General features: G+C 57.6%; 1 protein-coding gene across 1 annotated transcript in view; it reads left to right on the plus strand.

Moving 5' to 3' along the window:
- The first annotated feature begins 10,087 nt into the window (after window positions 1–10,087).
- The window catches only part of LOC115660513 (B-cadherin-like), a 45,065-nt gene continuing 34,262 nt past the window's right edge, over window positions 10,088–20,890 (plus strand). Inside the window, exons 1-2 of the mRNA XM_030581986.1 lie at window positions 10,088–10,210; window positions 11,599–11,713. Of these exons, the coding sequence (XP_030437846.1) occupies window positions 10,154–10,210; window positions 11,599–11,713 (172 nt within the window). The 5' untranslated portion in view covers window positions 10,088–10,153. The remainder of the gene's footprint in view (window positions 10,211–11,598; window positions 11,714–20,890) is intronic.

A 20,890-nucleotide genomic window follows, 5' to 3' on the forward strand; every position in this document is an offset into this window, starting at 1 on the left:
GACTTGGCTCTTTATTCCTGGCATCCCTCTGGCCACTCACACAGCCTGAGGCAGAGGAAGTACTATCTCCAAGCTATGTTCAAGGGCTGAGCAGTAACGAACTCCCTAGCCTGTACTAACTAGGGAACGTGGGGTCTCGCCCATCACACCCCTTTAGTCGATAGAGAAATCTCCACACGCTGGAGCCCCAGGAACTCTGGCCTGTTCACAGGGGCAACTTCCGAAGAGCTCTGGCCATGCTGGCTAATGGAGCTCCTCCTGGTCTGCCACTGGCTCCCTTCACACCTTGAGAGGGAGATGGCAGGGACCCATTTCCTGTGTGTGTGTGTGGGAGACCTAGCTGGCAAGGCCAGGCCAGCCCTCACTCCCCTCCTGACAGCTGGAGGGGAAAGGGGTTTCCCTAGCATAGAGGCAGGATTGGGCTGGGGTTCAGTGTATCTCACCCTGCCTCCTGGGCCCTCAGCCGCTGGTCATCTAAATAAACCTTGGCCAAGGCAGGACTCCTACTTGCTCGGCAGCGATGGCTAAGCCTGCAGGTCAGTGACCTAGTGCTGCCTGCTCATCCTGCAGGGAGGTGCTCTAACAGCATGGCAAGGTAGAGCAGCCCTCAGGCCTGCAGATACTGCCCCAGTGGCCGGCCAGCCAGCCTTGCCTGACTCGGTGGGGTGGGGAAGTGGAGGGATTTTAGCCTCTAGCAATGCTGGCACTGGGACCAGCCAACAAGCTGCTGCTATCTGAAGGGCATCCAGCTGTTGCCTCCCTCCAGTTATGCATTTTCAGTAGGAGTTTGTCACCCTGTGTTGGGAGTGATCCTGCTGCAGGTGAACAGCTGCAGTATTTGGCAGAGCCTAGGCCCATTGGGGGGGGGGGCAGGGAGGTGTTTTAAGGCTGCATGGGCCAGGGTAACCCAACTAAACTGTCCTGCACTAGCCTCACCCACACCTCATGAATGCACAGCTGGTGTGGCGTTGCCAGGTGGCCGGAGCAGCCCCTGCTGATCCCTGATCTCATCCCAGCCCTCCTGCAAACCTGAGCCATAAACAAGAACTTTGAGAATATGCCAAGGCCACTGATCTCCAAACAAAGCTGCCGTGGCAGCTCTTCCCCCCAGCTGGGCAGGGTAGAGCAGAGCTGGGCGTCTGGCTAGCCCAGGTGGAGGAGAGATTTACAAGAGTGAATGTTGTTGCTTCTTATAACCTGTGTAATTACAGCTGCTTGCCCTTGTCACAGGGACCCAGAGCCAGCCCAGGAAAGGTCTAGAACCTCATTAAGAACAAGGAGCAACATCTAAAGCTGTCAGGCTCCTGGGGCTGCTCCAGCCTTGGCTTCACCACCCAGACCGCAGCTCTCATGAGCTGTGATCAAATATCCATCTGCAGAAAGGCTTTGGGGAGCAAGATCCTGCTGCCCGCAGGAGCTTCCTTTGTGGTTGCAGGGGGCTGAGGTGGCCCCCGCTGCTGGGCTGGGTGACCAGTCACCTGTGCAGTATGTGTGATAGAGGCTGGTGAACTGGTGACAGCTGGGCCGCTGCAGTGTGGGCAGGAAGGAGACAGTGAGGTTTTCCTCCACACTGCCCTAAACTAAGTGACCATGAGCTTCCTGAGCTCCAGGGGCTGGAGTTTGGGGGTGAATCGGGCTTGTCCTGTGAATGTGCCCAGTGAGACTCTGTATTGACAGCACGTGCCTGTACCCTGGAGTGAGCACTACCCTCCACAGCAGCTGTACTGGCAACCTCAGAGCCCCTTAGGGAGACCAGAGAGCAAGTGTGGAAAAATCAGGACGGGTGGGGGTAATAGACAATATAAGAAGCCTCAAATATCCGGACTGTCCCTATAAAATCAGGACATCAGGTCACCCTACAGCCACGTGAGACACCCCTGGGAAAGGATTTCCGCTGAGCCAGTGGTAGAACTGGGACGGGAACCCAGGTGTCCTGCCCTACCGGTGCATGCTTGGCTCTTGCTTCACTGATGGGGACTTGCTGTGGGCTGCTAAAAAGCTGCCATGTTGCAGCTGTGAGGAGGCAGCTGCTCTGGGCTGAGGCCAGTGACTGTTCTTACAGTGGGGGGAGGTGCCCTGCAGTGCTGCATCCTCTGTGCTCATGAGCAGGGGTAGGGCCAGGCCCAGGCCCAAGGACCTTAGCGCTGCAGAGATGAATACCAGGAAGTCACTTAAGCAGCTGAGCTTCAAATCCTGCTTGGGGGGAGGGGAAAAGTAGCAGGGCCCTAGTCCCCACTTTTCCTGCCTTATTCTCCCCATGCCAGTGGGGGGGGGCCTGTATTTCCCCTCACCACCACCATTCTCGTGCCAGCCTTGGGGTGGATGGTGATTTTTCCCTCCAGCAGCACGTGCCCTCGCTTTCTCCCTTCCCCAGACTGAACAGGTCTGGGCCTGCGGCTCACAGGAACCTCTACAGGCCCCTTCTACTTTAACAGGTCCCTGCTGGGGAGCAGAAAGCCCCTGCTCCAGCCTGGCCTCTTCTGCCCAGGGATAATCTGCCTGCTCCAGAGAAATCCCAGGCTGGGTGAGGGGGCCACTCCTGAGCCCAGAGAGCAGCCTGTGAACTGAGGCCAGGCCCTGGCTCCTCGCTTTGCTCGGGGGGGGGCGCATAGACTGTCTTCTCCCCACAGTGCCCTTCCTTGGGGGTGTGGGGAGGCTGGATGCAGACAGTGCCTGGACCCAGCACTGCAGGAGCTGCTCCAGCTGCCCCCGGCCTGATGCTCACCCAGGAGGTGTCTACACTGCTCAGATGCCATTTGGGCTCTATGTACTCTGGGAGGCGGAGGGTCCCAGAGCCTGAGCTCCAGCCGAAGCCCAGAGGTCTACACTGCAGTTAAACAGCCCCTTACCCAAGCCCCATGAGTCCAGCTCAGCTCGCGGTGACCTGCTCTGGGTTTTTAAATGCAGTGTGGACAAACAACCCTGAGTGCTTCCCAGCCAATGAGAGCTGTGGAGCTGGCACTCAGGACAGGGGCACTTCATCGAGCCCCCTGGCCACCCCTGCACCTAAGAGCTGGAGGGAGATGTGACCAAGTGGACTTTTAGTGGCCCGGTCGGCAGTGCTGACTGGAGCCACCAGGATCCCTTTTTAACTGGCTGTTCCGGCTGAAACCCAGCTGCCTGGCAACCCTAGGTCGGTCTCTGCCTGCCCCCTGCGTGGCTAACGTAGGTGGCTGCAGTGAGACTCTAGACAGCTCCATTTCACCCACCTGCTCACTTCAGCCCGTTTGCTTGGCTGGGACATCTTGCCCTGCACACAGCCGCTGATGGTGCAAGGATATCCCAGCAGTGGCTGAGCAGGTGGCCCTACAGATGTGGGTGCAGCATCCTCCTGCACCAAGGGCCAAGCCCAGGGCTAGTTCCAAAACCAGTCTTTCCTGTTCATCTCAGAACAGCTGCTGCTGGCCTGCAGGGGAAAATAACAGTCCCTGTGTCTCTCCACCCGGGCCTGACCCCTGCTCCTCTGAGTCCCCCCCCTGCAGCTGCCCTGGATCTGTGCTGAACTCTCCCAGGAAAAGACGACACCCTGTTGCTTGTGGGACCCCTGGGCACCCACAGTGTGCTCAATGAAGATCAGCCCCCCAGGCAGCACATCCCAGCACCCTCAGCCTTTCCCTTCCCCTGCGTTTTGCAGAGGCAGGTCTCCCCACTGCAGGGCTCAGCTCCGTGACCACCACACAGGACAGGGACCTCACTTCCGCCTCCTCCCCTGCAGCAGGCATTGGCTTCTCACCCAGCTTGCCAACCTGGCACTGGGGTTGCTTTCACGGGCAGGCACCCACCAGTGGAGGGTGCCCTAGGACAAAGGGCCTTGCTGATGCTCAGTGCCCACCGGTGACTCTTGGCTCTCCCCGAGCTCCACCTGCGCTAGCCAGCGCCCCGGGCACCTCAGCCAGGAAGCAGCAGGAGAGCAGCTCGGCTTAGCACAGCCCTGTCCAGCTGCCAGCACGGGCAGCAGTGTGACCCACCTCCAGCACTAGCTCAGGGGGTCGGCAGGGGACAGGAACTGCAGGGGCAGCTGTGCAGGGTCCCCACTCTCCCCAGAACAAGATGGGGACAAGTTAACTCTCTGAGAACCAAGCAGGTGCTTCCCAGCCTGGAGTCTCCCTGCGGGCACACGCTCAGCTCCACCACCGTGGTCACCAGTGGGTGCTAGCACAGAGCAGGCTCCAGGGCCCCCCAGTCAGCTTGCCCAGCTCCAAGCAGGCCTGGAGGGCACCGTGCGCACAGCAGCCGCTGGTGTTTTCTCCCCTCGTGAGCTGTCCCCAGGAGCAGCGGAAAGGGGAGAATGGTGATGGACAAGGTGTGTGAGGGAATAGCTTTTCTTTCCTCGCTGAGAGAGACCAGTGTGTGGGCTCCGCCGAGCTCATCTTCACCCAGCTCGTATCTCTGTCCTGGCCCAGCATGGCTACACCAAAGGGCTGGCGTAGACACAGCTCAAGGCTGAGGTTCGGCTCCACGGACCCATCATTCGTCCCCACAGCACCAGTGCCGGGTGGCCGATGGGCTGTGGTTGCTGCTTGTTTGGCTCTGCAGAGCTGGCTGGCGGCACTCTGTGTGCCTGGACCTGCCTGGACCCAGACTGTGATTGCTTGGGCAGGGCCCATCTCATTAGCAGTGAGGCCCTGGTGTGTGAGTGCAGCTGCTAGGGGTTGCAAACAGGGAGCGTCAATTCCAAATTCTTCCTTGGGTTTGCGTTTCCCTCAAGCATCCCTGTTGTGCAACTAGACCTCCCCCACAGCATCCCACTGCGGGCTGGAAACCCCCCTGGGGCACATCAGGCCTGGCATGCTCACCAGCAGATAGACCGCTTGCTCAGCTTTCACGTGCCCTGCCCCCAAAGCAGGGTTCAGAAAGCTGGGGGCCTGCAGCCCAGACCCTGGTAACGGCCATTGTCTCTTCAGTGCTCTGGCTCCCGCAGTCAGAGCCAAGGATGTGCAAAGCTGAACCGGCACCGTCTGACGGGATCGCACAGCTGGGCACCGTTACAGGAGCAGCTAGAGCCAGAAGGCCGAGGAAAGGGCTATGGGAACGTCACTTGAAGGGAAAAACACCCTGTGCAATAGGTGAGGCCTGTGCCCACACAGAAGGTTTGTACAGGCACCTGAGGAGCACAGCTGAATGGGAGGGCAGGGCTGGGCTCTGTCTGACTGGGGAGCCCCTTATATCTGATTCCGCTGCACCATCTTCCTCCGCGCTGCACCATCTTCCTGCTGGGGCACTCCCTGCAGCTAGCCGTGCGCTACCTGGAGGTACTGGCCAGCCTGCTGTTCCACTCTGCCCTGCCCCGCCCTGCCCCAGTCCTGTCCCTCAGATACCACCTGCCCCATCCAGGCCCCTGCATGATAGCCACAAGCACCCTTCCTTCCTGCCCCAGCTCTATGTCCTAGCCTCACCCTGCCCCAGGTTTGGCATCCTGCCCATCTCTGCTCAGCACTGCCCCCGGCTTCTCACCACTCCAAGCCTGCCAGCAGCTGCAGGCCCCTGGGATGTGAGCACCACCATGTCCCTTATGGCAGTGAGGCAGCACGGGAGGGGAAGAGCAGCAGCCACCCCTAGGGCGGGGGGCAGTGCTCAGCGGAGAGCATCAGCATGACCCAGCAGCACCGAGGGCGTTACCTGCTATCCAGTGACCACAAAGGCCTTGCAGGCGCCCAGGCCTGAGCCCGTCTCTGGGCAGCATTCATTAGTATGAGCTCGGAGGGGAGCACCGCAGACCAGGGCTCCACCATGCCCAGCGCTGCACAGGCAGCTGGGGAGAGGCCATCCCGAATGGGCTAAACAGTCAACCCAGGCCCAAGCTGGGCCAAAGGAAGGATTATTGCCCATTGGGCCTTCTGTACCTTAATAAATCCCCACATCAGCTGAGGTTGGGGAGGGGACGCCTCCTGCTGAAGCCCCTCGGACTTGCTGTGGCTGTGTGTGTGTGGGCTGAGCAGAGCCCCAGAGAATGGGGTGGGCCAGCATGCAAGTGATGAGATGCCTGAATGGGCTTCCCTGGGGAACGCAGCTCAGCTGGCAGGAGCCATGTGACCTGCCTACTGGGCAAACATTCCCCTCGGAGCACATTTCCCGTGGGGTTTGAACACCCCCCACTTGCTGACAGGGGAGACCACTCAGCGTGCCGACTTCCCAACGCATGCGCAGCCAGCAGCTGCTGCGGGAGAGTGACTCAGAGAGACCCAGCTCCAGCCAGGCTGCTCTGGTCCCTGGCGGGTGCCTTCATGCAGCACCTAAGGCCTGTGGAGACAAGCGCTCTGGGATGCTGTGAGGCCGTGGGGAGAACTGACTGATGCACTGTGCCCCATGTGTGCCATGAGCTTAGCCCTCCAGGGAATGTCCCTGGGGCAACAAACCAGGGCCTGGAGGGTCTGCGGTTCCTCTCTTGTGGAGTCAGTAGCAGGGATTTAAATGCAGTTAACCAGTGAAATGCACCGACCCTGCTCATGCCCAGCACTGCCCGGCTGCAGGTCTGGTTCGAGGTTCATGTCTGCCACACAGGGCTCAGCCCCCCGGTCAGGGTGGGACCAGCGTTCTCAAACACAGCGGCCGCACGCTGTGTTTGTACCACACGAGCGCAGTGAGAGCGAGGCCGTGGGCTCTGCAGCAGTGGGGCTCCCAGGTTCATTCGGTGTCTGACCCTGAAGCCAGGAGGAGAATGTGGGAAATAGGAGTGTGAGGAACCTGAGTCAGGTTCAGCAGGGTCCATAATCCGCCTCCTGCACCCCTGCCCTCCCGAGCAGCTGGCACTGGCTATTGGCAGCGGCAGGGGGAGGGGCGGTGATGGACCCCTGCTCTGACCCGCGAGGGTGATTCCTAGGGGCTCAGCTGTGCCAGCCTGTCCACAGGATGCGCCCGAGCGCTTGGCACCACACACCCAGAGCGTGGGCAGCCCGGGTTGGGGGTTTTGTAATTAATCCTGTTTTGCTCAGCAGGCCACACTGGGCTCAGCGCTACCCCAACACCGAGTAGCTGGTCCCTCCCCCAAGGGCTAAATACTCAAGCTAGCCCGGGGGGGGCAGGGGGAGGACACAAGCCAAGTGACTGATGTGATGCCAGCAAACAGTGTGAGTTCCTGGGGGCTGGGGGGAAGGATTCACATGGGAGCGGATCAGCTACTTGGGAGGGGAGGGGGGTGATGGAGACAAGACTATGAGCAATGCCTGGGAGCCGGGGGGAGGGATGAGCACCTTGGACTCTGGACGCTTGGGGCAGCCCCCAGTAGGCTACCTCATTGCACTGTGCAAATATTTGCCTTCCCCAGATGCTCAGAGGGCAAGGGAGGCTCCCAGGTGTTTTCTGAGGCTTCGTTCCATAGGCAGTTGGCAGGGCTCTTCCCCGCCCCTTCCCTTGGGTGATTTGTGTCCCCAGGGCAGCGGGAGCACGTCCAGCTGCAGCATGAGGCTACAGAGTTAGGTTGACAAAAGCCGCCTTGCATTGGCCTAGCTGGGCACGTGTCTCCCACCGCTGAAAGTGTCCTGTTACGGCACTGCAGTAACATCCCTGCCCCGCGTGGTGCTGAGCCCTGGTCGGCACAGTGCGAGTGCAGATACGGGGTTACCTCTGTCGATCCAATCAGCCCTCCAGCCCCACTGTCCCAAACTGACCATTGTGAACTCCACTGCCCAGGGTCCCGGAGAACGGGGAACCCCACGTATTTCTGAACTGCCTTTGCACAACTACTCCAGCACTCCCTCACGTGCCAAGCTCCTGCCTGGAGCAAACAAGGGGACTGGCTCTCCTGGGCCTGTGGGGGGAAGTGGTTTGCAGGCACAGCTAGGAGCAGGCGTAAGGCCATGGCCAGCAGCGAAAGGATCGCATGGGGGCAGGTGAAGGGGTGTGACAGTGGCCAGCAGCAGTGCAGAGGGGAAGTGAAGGAACTGCAGCAGGCATGCCAGGCCAGGAAGGCCAGCAGTCGAACTGGTGCCCACCTGCAGACCTTTTATAATGAGCTGCATGCAGAGACTCCCCAGAGCACAGGGCTACCTCTGTGGTGCCTGAGACAGACCACTGCCAGGCACTGGCAGGAGGACATGCACCGGGGCGTCCAGCTGTGCCACAAGCCAGGCCCTGTTTGAGACTCCGCCGCAGCTGAGTCTGGGCAAGCCCGCTGCAGGGAGAGGAAGCTCAGGACAGCGTGTGAACGCATTTCCCATGGACAGGTTTACACGTGCTAACCAGCCCCTCATCTTAAGAGGTGCAATTCAGTCCACCTCGCCTGGGTCCCTGCACCACCACGGGGATGAATTCCCACCAGCCAGGGGGTGAGAGTACCCAGGCCCTTGAGGCCAAAATCCCCCCTTTTCCCTCCCTCTCGGAAAGAGACAGATGCTAATATGTCCTTCTGAGCAAGCAAGAGTGACAGGGAGAGAAGGCTCCCCTAGCCTGGGCTGCCCTACAGCCTGGCCCTGCCTTCCAGGCTGGGGACGTGTTCCCAGATCCAGGAAAGCTTTGATGCTACCATTAATAGGCAGATTTACAAACATTTGTGACAAGGCATCTGGCTCTACTCCACCCCCACACTTACGAACCCACCGTTTGCACAGGGCTGAGGGGCTGGCCCTCGCCCTCTCTCATTTGGGCTGGGGCACAATAGGTACCAGGGAAGCTGGGGAGGCCCTATGGCCAGATCCACAAAAGCAGTTCAGCTTCTAACTTCCATTGATTTCAAGGGAATGTAGGAGCCTAAACACCTGTGAGGACCTGGGCCTAAATTCACACCAAGCAGCTGGTTCTGTCTTCCTTAGTCCTTTCAGTTCCCAAGTCCAGCTGTGCTTTTCTTCTGTTTGCTGACAACTGGACAGTGTCAGGCAAATTCACAAACAACAGCTGTTTCTGGGAAAGCATTTGCTCTGTGTTTGCGCAGAAACCGCACCTCAGCCACCTGTTTCTGCCATCAGGTGGCCATTTAGCCTGCAATAAAGACTGAAAGTTCAGAGACCAGCTCCTCGTCTGGTGGAACCTGGCAGTGACATCAGTGGAGTTTGGAGAGTTTACACCAGGTGACCGTAGATCCCAACCATTGCAAACCCCAAGAGCTTTCCAGTGTCTCCGGAACCTGCAGAGGTCAGGACACTCTTATTACAGGACAGAAGTTTCCTCTCCTGAAAACTTTACAGTCTGAGAACCTAAACCTGCAAACACATCCACGGACTTAAACAGCCCGATCTGTTTGGCTCTAGATTCCTCACCGGAATCCCAACAGACAAAGTTTGAGGGACAGGGTGTGAAGTGACTGAGGGGTGACAGTTTGTATTTTTGGGTAGCACCCAGAAGCATCAGCTAAGCTGGGGCCCCCAGTGGGGTGAGAGCTGCAGAGACATGAGGCCTTCCAGTTCAAGGGCCAGTGAGTTGTTCCTGAGCAGCGCCCAGGGCTTGGTTTGGGAAATCTGCCTCTCCCGAAAATCCCCAATGGAAACGCGGCTCCCTGCAGGGCTGCCTTTGCGTTCGCTTCTCTGATCTGTGCCACAGTTAGGGAGGCTAGAAGGGCAAGGACAAAACTCAGTGACAGCTTTCAGGGGCTGGGCTGGGGCTGCGGCTGGAACAGCTCGGCCTTAGCAAGGATCGTTTTGGTACCTCCTCCGTGTACCCGTCAGATTTGTCTGGCGTCCCCTTGGGGCTCTCGGCACCTCTTGGGCAGTCCAGGCTCCTGCTGGCCGCCGGCCGGGGTGGGTCCGCCTGTGCCTGCCAGTGGGGTACTGTCCTGCCAGCTCTGCTGGACGTGAGCCCAGGCTCCCCCGCCTGCTCCAGAGCAGGGACTGGCTCTGGGGGCACCCAGCGCGGAGGGGCCTGCTCGCCGGGGCGCTGCCATCCCACACACTGGTCGTTATTTCATCAGCAGGGACCTGCCCGGAGTCCCGCTCTCGGCTGCCCAGGAGCCCGCTAGGAGCGGGATGCCCTGCGCAGGGGGCGCTGGAAGACGCCTCGGGGGACGCGCCAGAGCGGAGCGCACCCCCGGCACAGGGCGCTCCGCGGGGCCCCTCCCGGCGGGGCAGGGCCGCGAGTCCCGCCTCCCGGGGCGGCGGAGCCTCCTCACCTGCGGGGCGGGGCGCTGGAAGCGGCCGCACCTGCCCGGCCGGCACTGGGCGCTGCAGCGCGCACGGAGCGGAGCGGAGTGACCCTCGGTCCGCACCGACCTGCCGCCTCCTGCCCCATGGGGCCGCCGCGGGGCCGCCTGTCCGGGCTCTGCCTCCTGCTGCTGCTGCTGCAGGTACCGGGGCTGGGGCGCGGGGAGCCGCGGGGCCGGACTGCGCCCGCCAGCTCCGCTCGGCAAGGGAGAGACCGGGGCTCACTGCTGGGGGGCTGTGCGGAGCCGCTTCCTGCAGCACCCGGCTGGCCCCCCTTAGCCTCCCACGCTCCCCTTTGTAAGGGCAACTCCCACCCCGGCTGCCCCCCATTCTCCTCCTGCCCCCACCCTGGCTGTCCCCTACCCCCCCTTCTGCCCCCACTCCCACTGTGTAAGGGCAGCACCCACCCCGGCTGCCCCCTCCTGTCCCCACCCCCGCTGTAAGGGCTCCCCCGTCTCCTGCCCCTACCCCCACTGTGTAAGGGCAGACCCACCCTGGCTGCTCCCCTCCTGCCCCCACCCCAGCTGCCCCCACCCCCACTGTGTAAGAGCAGCTCCCACCCTGGCTGTCCCGCTGCCCCCCCTCCTGCCCCTACTCCCACTGTGTAAGGGCAGCTCCCACCCTGGCTGCCCCCCTTCCCCCCTCCTGCCCCCACCTCCACTGTGTAAGGGCAGCTCCCATCCTGGCTGCCTCGCTGCCACCCACTTTGTTAGGGCAGTACCCCCTGCAGTGTGTCCCCCACACGCTGCCTCCGGGACACCCCTTGGGGCGGCAGTGGCCAGCATTGTGTGCTATAGCCAGGCCCTGACTCCAGAGTTCAGGGCATGTTGGACTCTCTGGGTCTCCGTTCCTGGGCTGGGAGTCTCATGGGACAGGCTCTGTCGTGAGGCTGCTGGCCTGTGACACAGACAGGGGTGGCTCCAGGCCCCAGCACACCAAGTGTGTGCTTGGGGTGGCATGCCACGGGAGGAGCTCTGGCGGTCACCGGGAGGGTGGAAGGCAGCTCTGGTGGACCTCTCGCAGGCGTGCCTGTGGAGGGTCCGCTGGTCCCGCAGCTCCGGCGGACCTCCCGCAGGTCCCGTGGCTCCAGCAGACTGTCCGCAGGCATGTCTGTGGGAGGCCCACCAGAGCCGCGGGACCGGCAGAGCCCCCCCCCATGGCGTGTCGCCGTGCTTGGGACGGCGAAATGGCTAGAGCCGCCCCTGGACACAGACTTTCTCCCTGGAGCCTAGTGCTCCTGCCTCATCTGAATTCAGGCCGTGCAGAGGGCAGAGGAGGGCTGAGGTTGCAGGTGGGAATTTCCTTCTAGATGGGGATGCTCTGGGGGACGTACTGCTTGTGACTTGTCCCAGATGCCAGATACAGATCCCCTGGGAGCTTGGGAGATTTGGGACCCATTCCTTCTGGATCCTCCAGAGTAGAACTCTCTAGGCAGGATTTTCGGGGGTCAGAACGATGGGGTTTAAGGGAAATCACCGACAGGGCCAGGCCAGAATGTGTGAATTACTAACGCTTATTTCTTGGGAATCAGGCTGGCCGGTGGTTTTGTGAAGAGGTGTCGCAGTGCCAGCCAGGTTTCGGCTCAGAGAGCTACACCTTCCCTGTCTCCCGGCAGGATCTGGAAACTGGCCGAGTGCTGGGCAAAGGTAAGGTGACTTCTCAGCTCCTTGAATGCTCCACTCGAGGCAGGTGTTCTCATCTTTTGTCTTAGGGCAGCTCACGCCTTCATACAGAGACCGTTTCCCTTGGCTGCTGTGTTTGTCGTCATGCAGACAGTTCCTGATCATAGGTTCATAGAGTTTAAGGCCAGAAGGGACCATTGTGCTCATCCCGTCTGCCCACCGCAATAACCTGGCCCATGGGACTGCCTCAAATTAATCCCTGTTTGGCTGTTTTTCTAGTTCAATTTGGATGTAAAAATGGCTGGTGCTGGAGAAGCCACCAGATAACACCCTTACAGCAGGGACCACTGATAGGGACAAGTCCAGTTAGGAAAGAATGTTTTGTATTAGCAGCTGGGAAAAGGGAGAGCTGGGGAGATATGGCTGGTCAGAAGACCGCAGTTTGCTTTATGGTTTTGAGCCTCGTGCTGTAACAGTGGCTGAAGTTATGGACTAGGCCAGTAAATGTTTCTCAGTGGCTCTTGCTCCTGACATGAAAGTGTTAACAAGCAGAGAGGCTCACTGAAATCTGCCCTTTCCCCTCGAGCTATGGGAGGCGTAAGGCAAGCTGAAAGCAGACTTGTTCTAACTAGCGTCTTTGGGTGTGTGGCTTGTGTTTATTCACTGACAATCTGTCTTCAAAGCTTTTCACTATCATCCCTGTGCCTGGCAGCAGGAATGCCCATTTCCTGCTCTTCTTACTGAAGTTTCGGTAATATAAGTAGGTCATCTCTTTGGCCTTTGACGTTGTTTAATAAGGAAATTATTACTTACTTATTCATTAATTACTTAAATGGGGGACTTAGTTCTGGTTTGGCTGTAAATAGCTGGTTCTCAGGCATGACCAACAAAATCAAAGCAGACAATCTGTCTACAGGGCTGTGGTCTCTTGGACGGTATGGTTTTAGGGGGAAGGACCCTTCCACAGCTGTCTGTAAAACACCTCGCACTAGACAAGTCGTAATTGCGAGCCTCTGGATGGTAGCATGTCCAGCAAACGCAGCGCCTCTGTCCTCTCTGAGCCTGTTGATAGGTTAAGTGTGCCCTGCCCCCCGCCCTCAAATGGAGCTTTGGTTCTCTTGGTGAGTGCAAGCTGGAGCTGAACTGCCTTGTGTCGTGCATGCGTTCTGGGGTCACGACTGCGTCAGATGCCTCTGACCCATCTCAGAGAGAATGAATAGTTCTTTGTTCATTGTAGCTCCCGCTGGTAGTCTAGGTGTTTTGCAAACACGCAGGCAATGGGGCCCTCTTTGGAGGCACCTCCAATCCACATCTGTAAACCAAAACCCATCTGCCTAAAGCAGAGTTGAGTCGCAGGTGTGTCAGTGGTGTCTGGTTCCATCTCTCGCTACACATCACGCTTCCTTTACAAATGTGCTGCACCTCTCAAACATCCAACCTGGCCTCTGGGAGTAGACCTAGCCATCACACCCATCGCCTCCTCCAGTCAACGCTGCCCACTCCAACTTAGTGTCATCCCAGGAAACTTGCAAATCAGAAGACCAAATTAGAAGGAGACCACAAGTTCCACTTCTTCTTCATGGGTCTCCAGAAGAGACAATTTCCCTCAACCCACCTCAGTCCCACTTAAACCCACTTCCTCACTCCCATGTCTCAGTGTTGACAACAAGTGCCCAAAGATGAGCTGAAGAAGGAGAGTTTGTCCAGATGGCAATTCCCAGTGCGGGCTGTGACAGAGCCAAGACATTGGTTCCCTAACATCATCAAAGATCTGGCAGCCTTTAAATCTGACTTCTCGAGCTTCTGCTAAGTGACATTGGGGATAAAATTCCCATGCTCAGCATTCTGTGAAGAATGAGCTGGTGCAGAGGAACCGTCAGTACTTAGCTGCCTTTGTTCTGATGTCCTGGGGTTGGCTGGTGGCTTTTTTTGCTGTCTACTATGGAACAAAGGAAAGCTGATTTTGTGTGTGACTGGTACCAAGAGTTGTGAGGTGTCTAGTGTCACAACTTTGGCTCGTGACTGCACCATCCCTGGAAATGCCTCTTTCATAACTGGAAGAATGCTTGGTGAGAAGCCATTGTCTAAACTTCTTATCAAGAAGACAAACTGTTGCTTGGGGTCTCCTCCAGCCTGCATCTAGCTTCCTTATGGCTTGTGAGGAACAATGTGTAGCCATGCCAGGAAGTGGGCTGTGGGGGGAGAATCAGCTCTGGCTAGGTGTCAAACCCTTTGAAGAGCATGGTGAAAGACAACATACTGGAGACTTTGATGGGGCATTTGGAACAGTGGGGGCCAGTGTGACCACTGCACTTTTAAGGTCCCAGATGTTGTGTGGGGCAGAGTTCTTTTGTAGCTGAGCCCAAGAATGAGCTGGTGTTGGGCAGAGCTTAGGACCCACTTTATTTTTGCTGTTGTGATCTAGTCTAGAAGTGACTGTTGTGCATCCCGGTCCAAACATGCCTGTCTGTTCAGCATGGTTGTAAAATCAAGCCCCATTCCTTTGCCCCTCACCTGTTTGCAGGAGCGGCTCCAGGCCCCAGCATGCCAAGCGCGTGCTTGGGGCAGCAAGCTGCGGGCGGTGCTCTGCTGGCGCCATGAGGGCGGCAGGCAGGCTGCCCTCGGCGACTTGCCTGTGGAGGGTCCGCTGGTCCCGCGGCTTTGGTGGACCTCCCGCAGGCGTGCCTGTGGAGGGTCTGCCGAAGCCACGGGACAAGTGGACCCTCTGCAGGCAAACTGCCAAAGGCCGCCTGCCTGGCGTGCTTGGGGCGGCAAAATGCCTAGAGCCTCCCTTGCCTATATGGTGCCCTCTTGAATAGCTTCAGCAAGTGTTCCTGCCCCTACTAGGGGCACTTGTTATGGCAAAGTTGGTAGGCACTGGGGCAGAGCCTATGCCCATAGGGAAGGCCTGGGAGCAATGCACCCTTTTTCTCTTTGTGTTTGTAAAGTAGACAAAGGAAGGACAAGTGGGTCTCGCATGAGCAGCCAGCCCAGCAGGGTAGTGCCCTGTCAGAAAGGCTGGTAGCTCCTGTGTTCGGTTGACTCGCTGGGTGTTGGGATCCCACTTAAGTTCCCAGGACTGCTCTGTTGTTTTTTGACAGGGTTGCTATGGAAATGCTGTGTACTTGTGGTTAATGGTTGATAGGGTTTCACTTGTAGGTCGGCAGCCTTTGGAAAGACAGGCATGCTCGGATCTAGTGCAGCAGTGGAAAGCTCTATCCCTTGGGTGAGTAGTTGAGGACCGGGAGAAACTCCTGGTAGTTCCTCCTGCTGAGTGAGGTCTTCAGAGGCCCTGCACCGTTGGGCCCCTGGAACCTGGCAGACACAAGTTAGACTTTGCACCTCTGTTGTCATTGATAATTAGAAAAATTGCTTCACTCGTCCTCCCTCTCTGGGTCCCTCTGCCAAGTCCCTGCTGCCAGTCTTGCCTGTGCTGGCGTGACAGGGTGGTTTGCCACTTGGCAGCCTGAGTCATCTTTCTGCAAAGCCACCCCGATCCCTCATGCTGGTGATAGCTGGAAATCCCCTTGTTCACTGCCATGTTCTGCTCCCAGGTTGGGGGAAGGGGAGATGAGAAATTGCTCTGGGCTTGTCCCCCTCCTTTCTCCCCTACCTCCAAGGCCCAGTGTCGGAAAGGCCTGACGTCCTTGCTGCTTATTAGTAGAGGTCAAAAGCTTGAGCAAACAGGAAGGCCTTGCCCTGTGCCTAGGGGCTTGCTAGAGGCAGCATCTTGCCGGAGTTGTCGCTCTCCTGATTCCATAGCCAGTGGCAAGGAACAGAGTCCAGACCTGGGACTGGCAGCAAAAGAGCCATTCAGCAGGTTGTAATTCCCATCACAGGACACGTGGAAAAGGGCAGATCCCATTACATGAGGAATCGCCATTCCTCATGTAACGGGATCTGAGGCCTTTCAGGGCTTTCTGGACTGTAACCCACACCTGCTGGAGGCAAAGCATGCAGCCTGCTGCTTCGTGCTCCTAGCAGTGTCTGCCACACAACACAAACCATTCCATTCTGCACTAGCTGAGGTGTCTGAGCCCTCTCCTGGGAGGCCCAAGCAGAGTCCTCTGCCGGGATCTGTCCTCCAGGTGAGAGGAGTGGATCACAGCAGCAGGGTCTGCATCACAGGAATGTCCACAGCTTCCTAGCCAGCGTAGGTGGGAAAAGACTCCACAGATGGCAACCAGAACATGGGACTCCCGGGGAGAGGTGGCTCCAAAGTAACCCTGATGCTGAATGCTGTTGGAAGGTTGATCTGTGCCTCTGACGGAGGGGGTCCCTGCCCAGTGGGGTCATGTCCCTCTCACAGTTCCGTGGTAGATCAGAGTTTAGCCCCGTGCCAGGGAGAGGAACGGGATCACTTGTATTTTCTGATGTTCTATATTAAACTGTCCACTACACATTAAGTTCTGGTTTAAGGGCTTGGTCCTTAGATGCCACAGGGATAGCTGTTTGATTGCAGTAAATTTGATCTAAAAGGCAGCCCTGGAATTGGAGGATGGTTGTCCTGAGCCAATGCTCCAGACAGCTAATCATGGCACTTCAGTCACAGGACTCAGTTGATTCCCTTTGAAGCATGGGAGCTTTCCCCAGGCTGAGGAGTTGGGCTGTAATTAGCATGATTAGGGCCTGTGCACTTTCCAGCTGATTTGTTTGGGTAGGTTTCAGGACTCATTGAGCTTAGGAGAAAAAAACACCTGTTGTTGTGATCATGACTGGAGACCTCAACCAGCCAGAGGTCTGGGGGTTCTTAACTGGCCATCCAATCTGTGCTTAAACACCTCTTCTCTGGAGGAAGTTGGGTGCCTACTCTAAACCTTCCCTAAAGATTTTATTGCATGATAAGGCCCTTTAAAGAGCTAATGAAAGAGTTTGATGGAGGAAGATGCAACTTCCTAAGAATGAATTGCAAAGAATAAATGCTGCCTGTTGCATTATTCTTGCAGCAACCATTGGTTAGGAACATTTATACAACATTTTGTAACTGCTCTGCCTGCTGAACTTCTCACGTAAGGGGTGGCAGGTACTGGGATCAAACCATCTCTTTCTGAAGGACCTCAGTAGCATCTGCTGTTGAATTCAAAGACAGGTGGTTACCCACTCTTTGGACCACAGCTGTTTCTAGCCCCTGCAAACTGGGCTGAAGATGCAGTGTGCTTAGTGGACTGAGCATAGGGCTAGGAGCCAGGAATTCCTGAGCTTTTAGCTCTGGCACTGACTCACTGGTGACCGTGGCAGGTGACTTCACCTCTGTGTCCCCAGGGTACAGAGGAGGAAATGGCATCGCGGCCACAAGTGGAGGGAGAGGACTAGCTTGTGCAGCGCTTTGGAACAGATTTTTCTGGCTGATCCTGCCCGTCCCATTCTTGCAGACAGGAGGGCTCGAAATCTGGAATCTGGGGCAGGGTGACAGCTAATGGAGAAGGCAGCTGCTGCTTCTCTCACCTGTTTTATTTATCTGTTAAGCGTATCTGGTAATAGGGTCTTGCTGACACCCTCTGCCCTTTTGGGGAGGGGGGCGCGGCTCTTTGGCTTCTGGCCTAAGCTGTGCAGTGTGGCTGCTGGTGGCCAACTCCTGACTAGCTTCTGGGGAGGCAGCAGCAACACAACGACTCCCTCACTGGCCTCCCTGCACCTTGGTTTTGTCCCCTTGGTAGCATGTGCTGCCCCATCCCCTTCGTTCTGTCTGTGTGCTTGTGTTGAGCTGGGACTGCCGCATCCAGAGCCTTGGTCCCCGACCAGCGGCAAAGGCTGCCAGCGTAGGGCTTGGGCTGGCCAGCTTCCCTGAGCTACCAACGTCCCCTCTTGGGTTGTCGCCTTTGGCAGCCTCGGTGAATTGTTCACTTTGTACAGGTGATTTCGCACTGAATCACCTTTCAGGAGAAACTCTGTCTTGCAAGCCTGAAGTCATGGTGAAACTTCAGTATGACATCAGGGGGCTGTCTGGCAGTAGGTGTTTCCATGGGAGAGGCGGGGTAGGAGTTCTGCCTTCCTGTTTGTCCCCAAGATCCATAAAAACTGATGAGTCTCTCTGGATTCTCACTTCCTCCTACGACAGGGGGCTGCGTTTTGTGGAGGAGCGGCTGGATTTGGGAAAACACAGAGACAGGTTGTTGCCCAAACCTAGGGGCTGATTGTTTCACTGCCTTTGCACCATCGACAAATAAACCCAGAACCCCTCCCTGACTCCAGTGTGGGAGGTGAGAGCTTGTCTGGCTAATCTGCAGCTCTAAGCCGCTTATCTGTTCAGGAGGGGTTGGCACTTTACTGCCAGCGAATGACTCACCTCCACCTGCTTGGGGCCTGCTGGGCCTGAATGAAGGAGACTGAGTCAGCTGAGTGATGTCATTGTTCCCTGCCCCAGCCTGAGCTGGAGTGAAAGTCTGCTCCAGCGTGGGTCGGACTAGGATGACCATATTAGGCACTGTGCTAAAGGCTAGCGTGGCGTCCCCTCTCTGGGATCACAGCCCAGGTTAATATGACCCTGGGTCTCTGCTGCCGATACGTGGGGCGTAGCAAACAAGGACATCTCACAGCATCGCTCCAGCTCTGTTGTGGACCATTTACTTCCATGCCCTCCATATTGAATTCTGACACTGGCATATTCCGCTGTCCCTCTTCCCCCCCCGCCATCCCCCCGGCTCAGGCAACAAGGCTTGTTGAATTCAGACCTTTGCTCCTTCCAGCAAAGGTTGCCAGGCATTCGGTTTTTGACCGGAACACTCGGTCAAAAAGGGACCCTGGTGGCTCTCTGACCGGGCCGTTAAAAGTCCGGTTGTGGCGCAGTGGTGCAGGCAGGCTCCCTGCCTGGATCCACGTGGCTCCTGGAAGCAGCGACAGGTCCCTCCAGCTCCTAGGCGCAGGAGCGGCCATGGGGGCTATGTGTGCTGCCCCTATTCCAAGCCTCGGCTCTGCAGCTCCCATTGGCCAGGAACCATGGCAATGAGAGCTTATGGGGCGGTGCCTGTGGACGGGGCAGCACGCAGAGCCCCTGTGGCCGCCCCTGTGCCAAGGAGCCAGAGGGACCTGTCGTTGCTTCTAGGAGCCACCTGAGGTAAACACTGCCTGTAGCCCCCTCCTGTACCCCAAACCTTCATCCCTGGCCCCCAGTTGGAGCCCTCACCCTCTCCCACACTCCAACCCCTGCCCCAGCCCAGAGCCGCCTCCTGCACCCAAAACTCCTCATCCCCGGCCTTATCCCAGAGCCCGAACCCCCAGCTGGGAGTCCTCACCCCCTCCTGCACCCCAAGCCCCTGCCCCAGGCCAGAGCCCCTTCCCGCACCCAGAACCCCTCATTTCTGGCCCCACTCCAGAGCCTGCACCGCCAGCCTGGAGCCCCTCCCTGTCCCCTGCCCCAGCCCAGTGAAAATGAGCTTGTGAGTGAGGGAGGGGGAGAGTTACTGTGGGGCCGGGTTTCGGGGAAGGAGGCAGGGCTGGGCCTCGGAGAAGGGGGCAGGGTAAGTGTGTTCAGTTTTCTGCAAATAGAAAGTTGGTAACTCTGCTTTCAGCTCTTAAATGACAAATGATAAAACTCCAAAGCCTTCCAGAGCCGGTGACTCCTTTTAGCTGAGGCTTCAGAAAATCTTTGCTTTACGCAAGTGGGAGGAATCCTGAAGCCCTTGTTCATCAAACCCTTAGCATCCCACAGCCCTTGTGCCTCAGGTGCTCAGAGAGCCTTCTCTGTGTCCTGGGCACTGTGTCCGGGGCCTCCATCACTGTCCTATCGGTGCGCCTCAGGGTCCTCACACACGCCTGGGAGGCAGGGCACTGCTGTTATCCTCATCGTACAGCACTAAGTGTCGTGCCCAAGGTCACACAGGAAATCTCTGGCAGAGCAGGGAATTGAACCTGGGTCTCCCGGATCTAGGCTAGTGCCAGCCTTTCTTCATACATCACACAGTGAGCAGTGATGGGTCTGGGCATCACGTCCTGTGTCCAAAGCTCCCGCAGGCAGGCCACCCTGTGGCACCACGTGGCTGCTGAGATGGACTGAGGAAAGAACAAGGGGTCTCTCCAGGCTGCTCCGTTACTTTGGCAAAGGGCAGTAGGGACAGGGCGAGTATCGTGTGTGACGGTCACACGCTGCCCAGTGGTAGGCTGGTGCTCTGTGCCATCGCCGTCCTTTCAAAGTAAGACTGTCTGCCCAAGCTCGGCCCTGCCAGGCCGCTGGAGGCTTGGGTGGTGGTTCATGGCGTGCCTGGGTTCTCACTGGGCAGCCTATCGTAGGTATAAGTAGCTTTGCCTGTCCTGGTGCTTGTTCTGTCCTGGCTGGAGGAGATCAGGGGACTGGAGCAGTATTGTGCAAGGGCAGATTTTTTTAGGCCCATAACTGACTGTGCGTCATTTGCCAGTAGTTCTGCGTGGGCCAGAAGCCACTTTTCAGTGTCTGATATCTTGGCCTTTTGCTGTTAAAAGTTGATTATAATGTGGGTTAGTGCATCCCCCAGCTAGCCTAATGCAGCCATTTGTGTGAACTGCTAATGCAGCAAATATTTTGCATGTATCTTGAATTTTTTCATTTATTTATTTATTTTTAGTCTACACAACCCCTCAGCTTTGCATCTGGCCCCAGCTCTTAGTGAGAGCTGCTCAGTCTCTGCAGAGCTGAGTTACAGGAGTTTCGAACTGAGCTGCTCCATTCTGTGGCAAATTCTCTGTTTGTTCCCTGGGCGCCAGAGCAGGCAAGTGAGTTGGAGGGAAATGAACCTCAGTCCAGTGCCCTGACGGTGCCTGGGTTGGGCTTCTGTGCTGCGGGAGGATCGGTCCATAGCGCTTCCAAGCACCTGTCCTGTGGGAGGAGGAATCTGCATGGCCAGGGTACAAGTGAACTCTGCTGTGTGCTGCCTGGGTGTGGCTGGGCAGGAATGCACTTTCTTTCCAGCCAGGCTTCCTGGAGAAACCGGTTTGGCAGCTGCTTCTCTCAAATTAGAAGAGAGTCAATCCGAGCTCCATTCAGAGTGGCACCAGCACAGGGTGGTCCTCTCTCTTTTCTTGTGCTAAGGTGAGATTTTCTGCAGCACGCTCCCTGGGCACAGCCTCCTGGCCCAGAGCAGGGGTGCTGGGGAGCCAGTGTGCAGAGGGGAGGAGGAGAACATCTCGTCTGCTCTCTCTAGGAGTATGAGCAGCACTGACCCCCTCCAAAGGGGTGTCCCACTCCATTCCCCTGGACTGGAGGAAAGGCCGCTGCCACTATGATGCCTG

The sequence above is a fragment of the Gopherus evgoodei genome, chromosome 12 (genome assembly GCF_007399415.2).
Source record: "Gopherus evgoodei ecotype Sinaloan lineage chromosome 12, rGopEvg1_v1.p, whole genome shotgun sequence".
NCBI lineage: Eukaryota > Metazoa > Chordata > Testudines > Testudinidae > Gopherus > Gopherus evgoodei.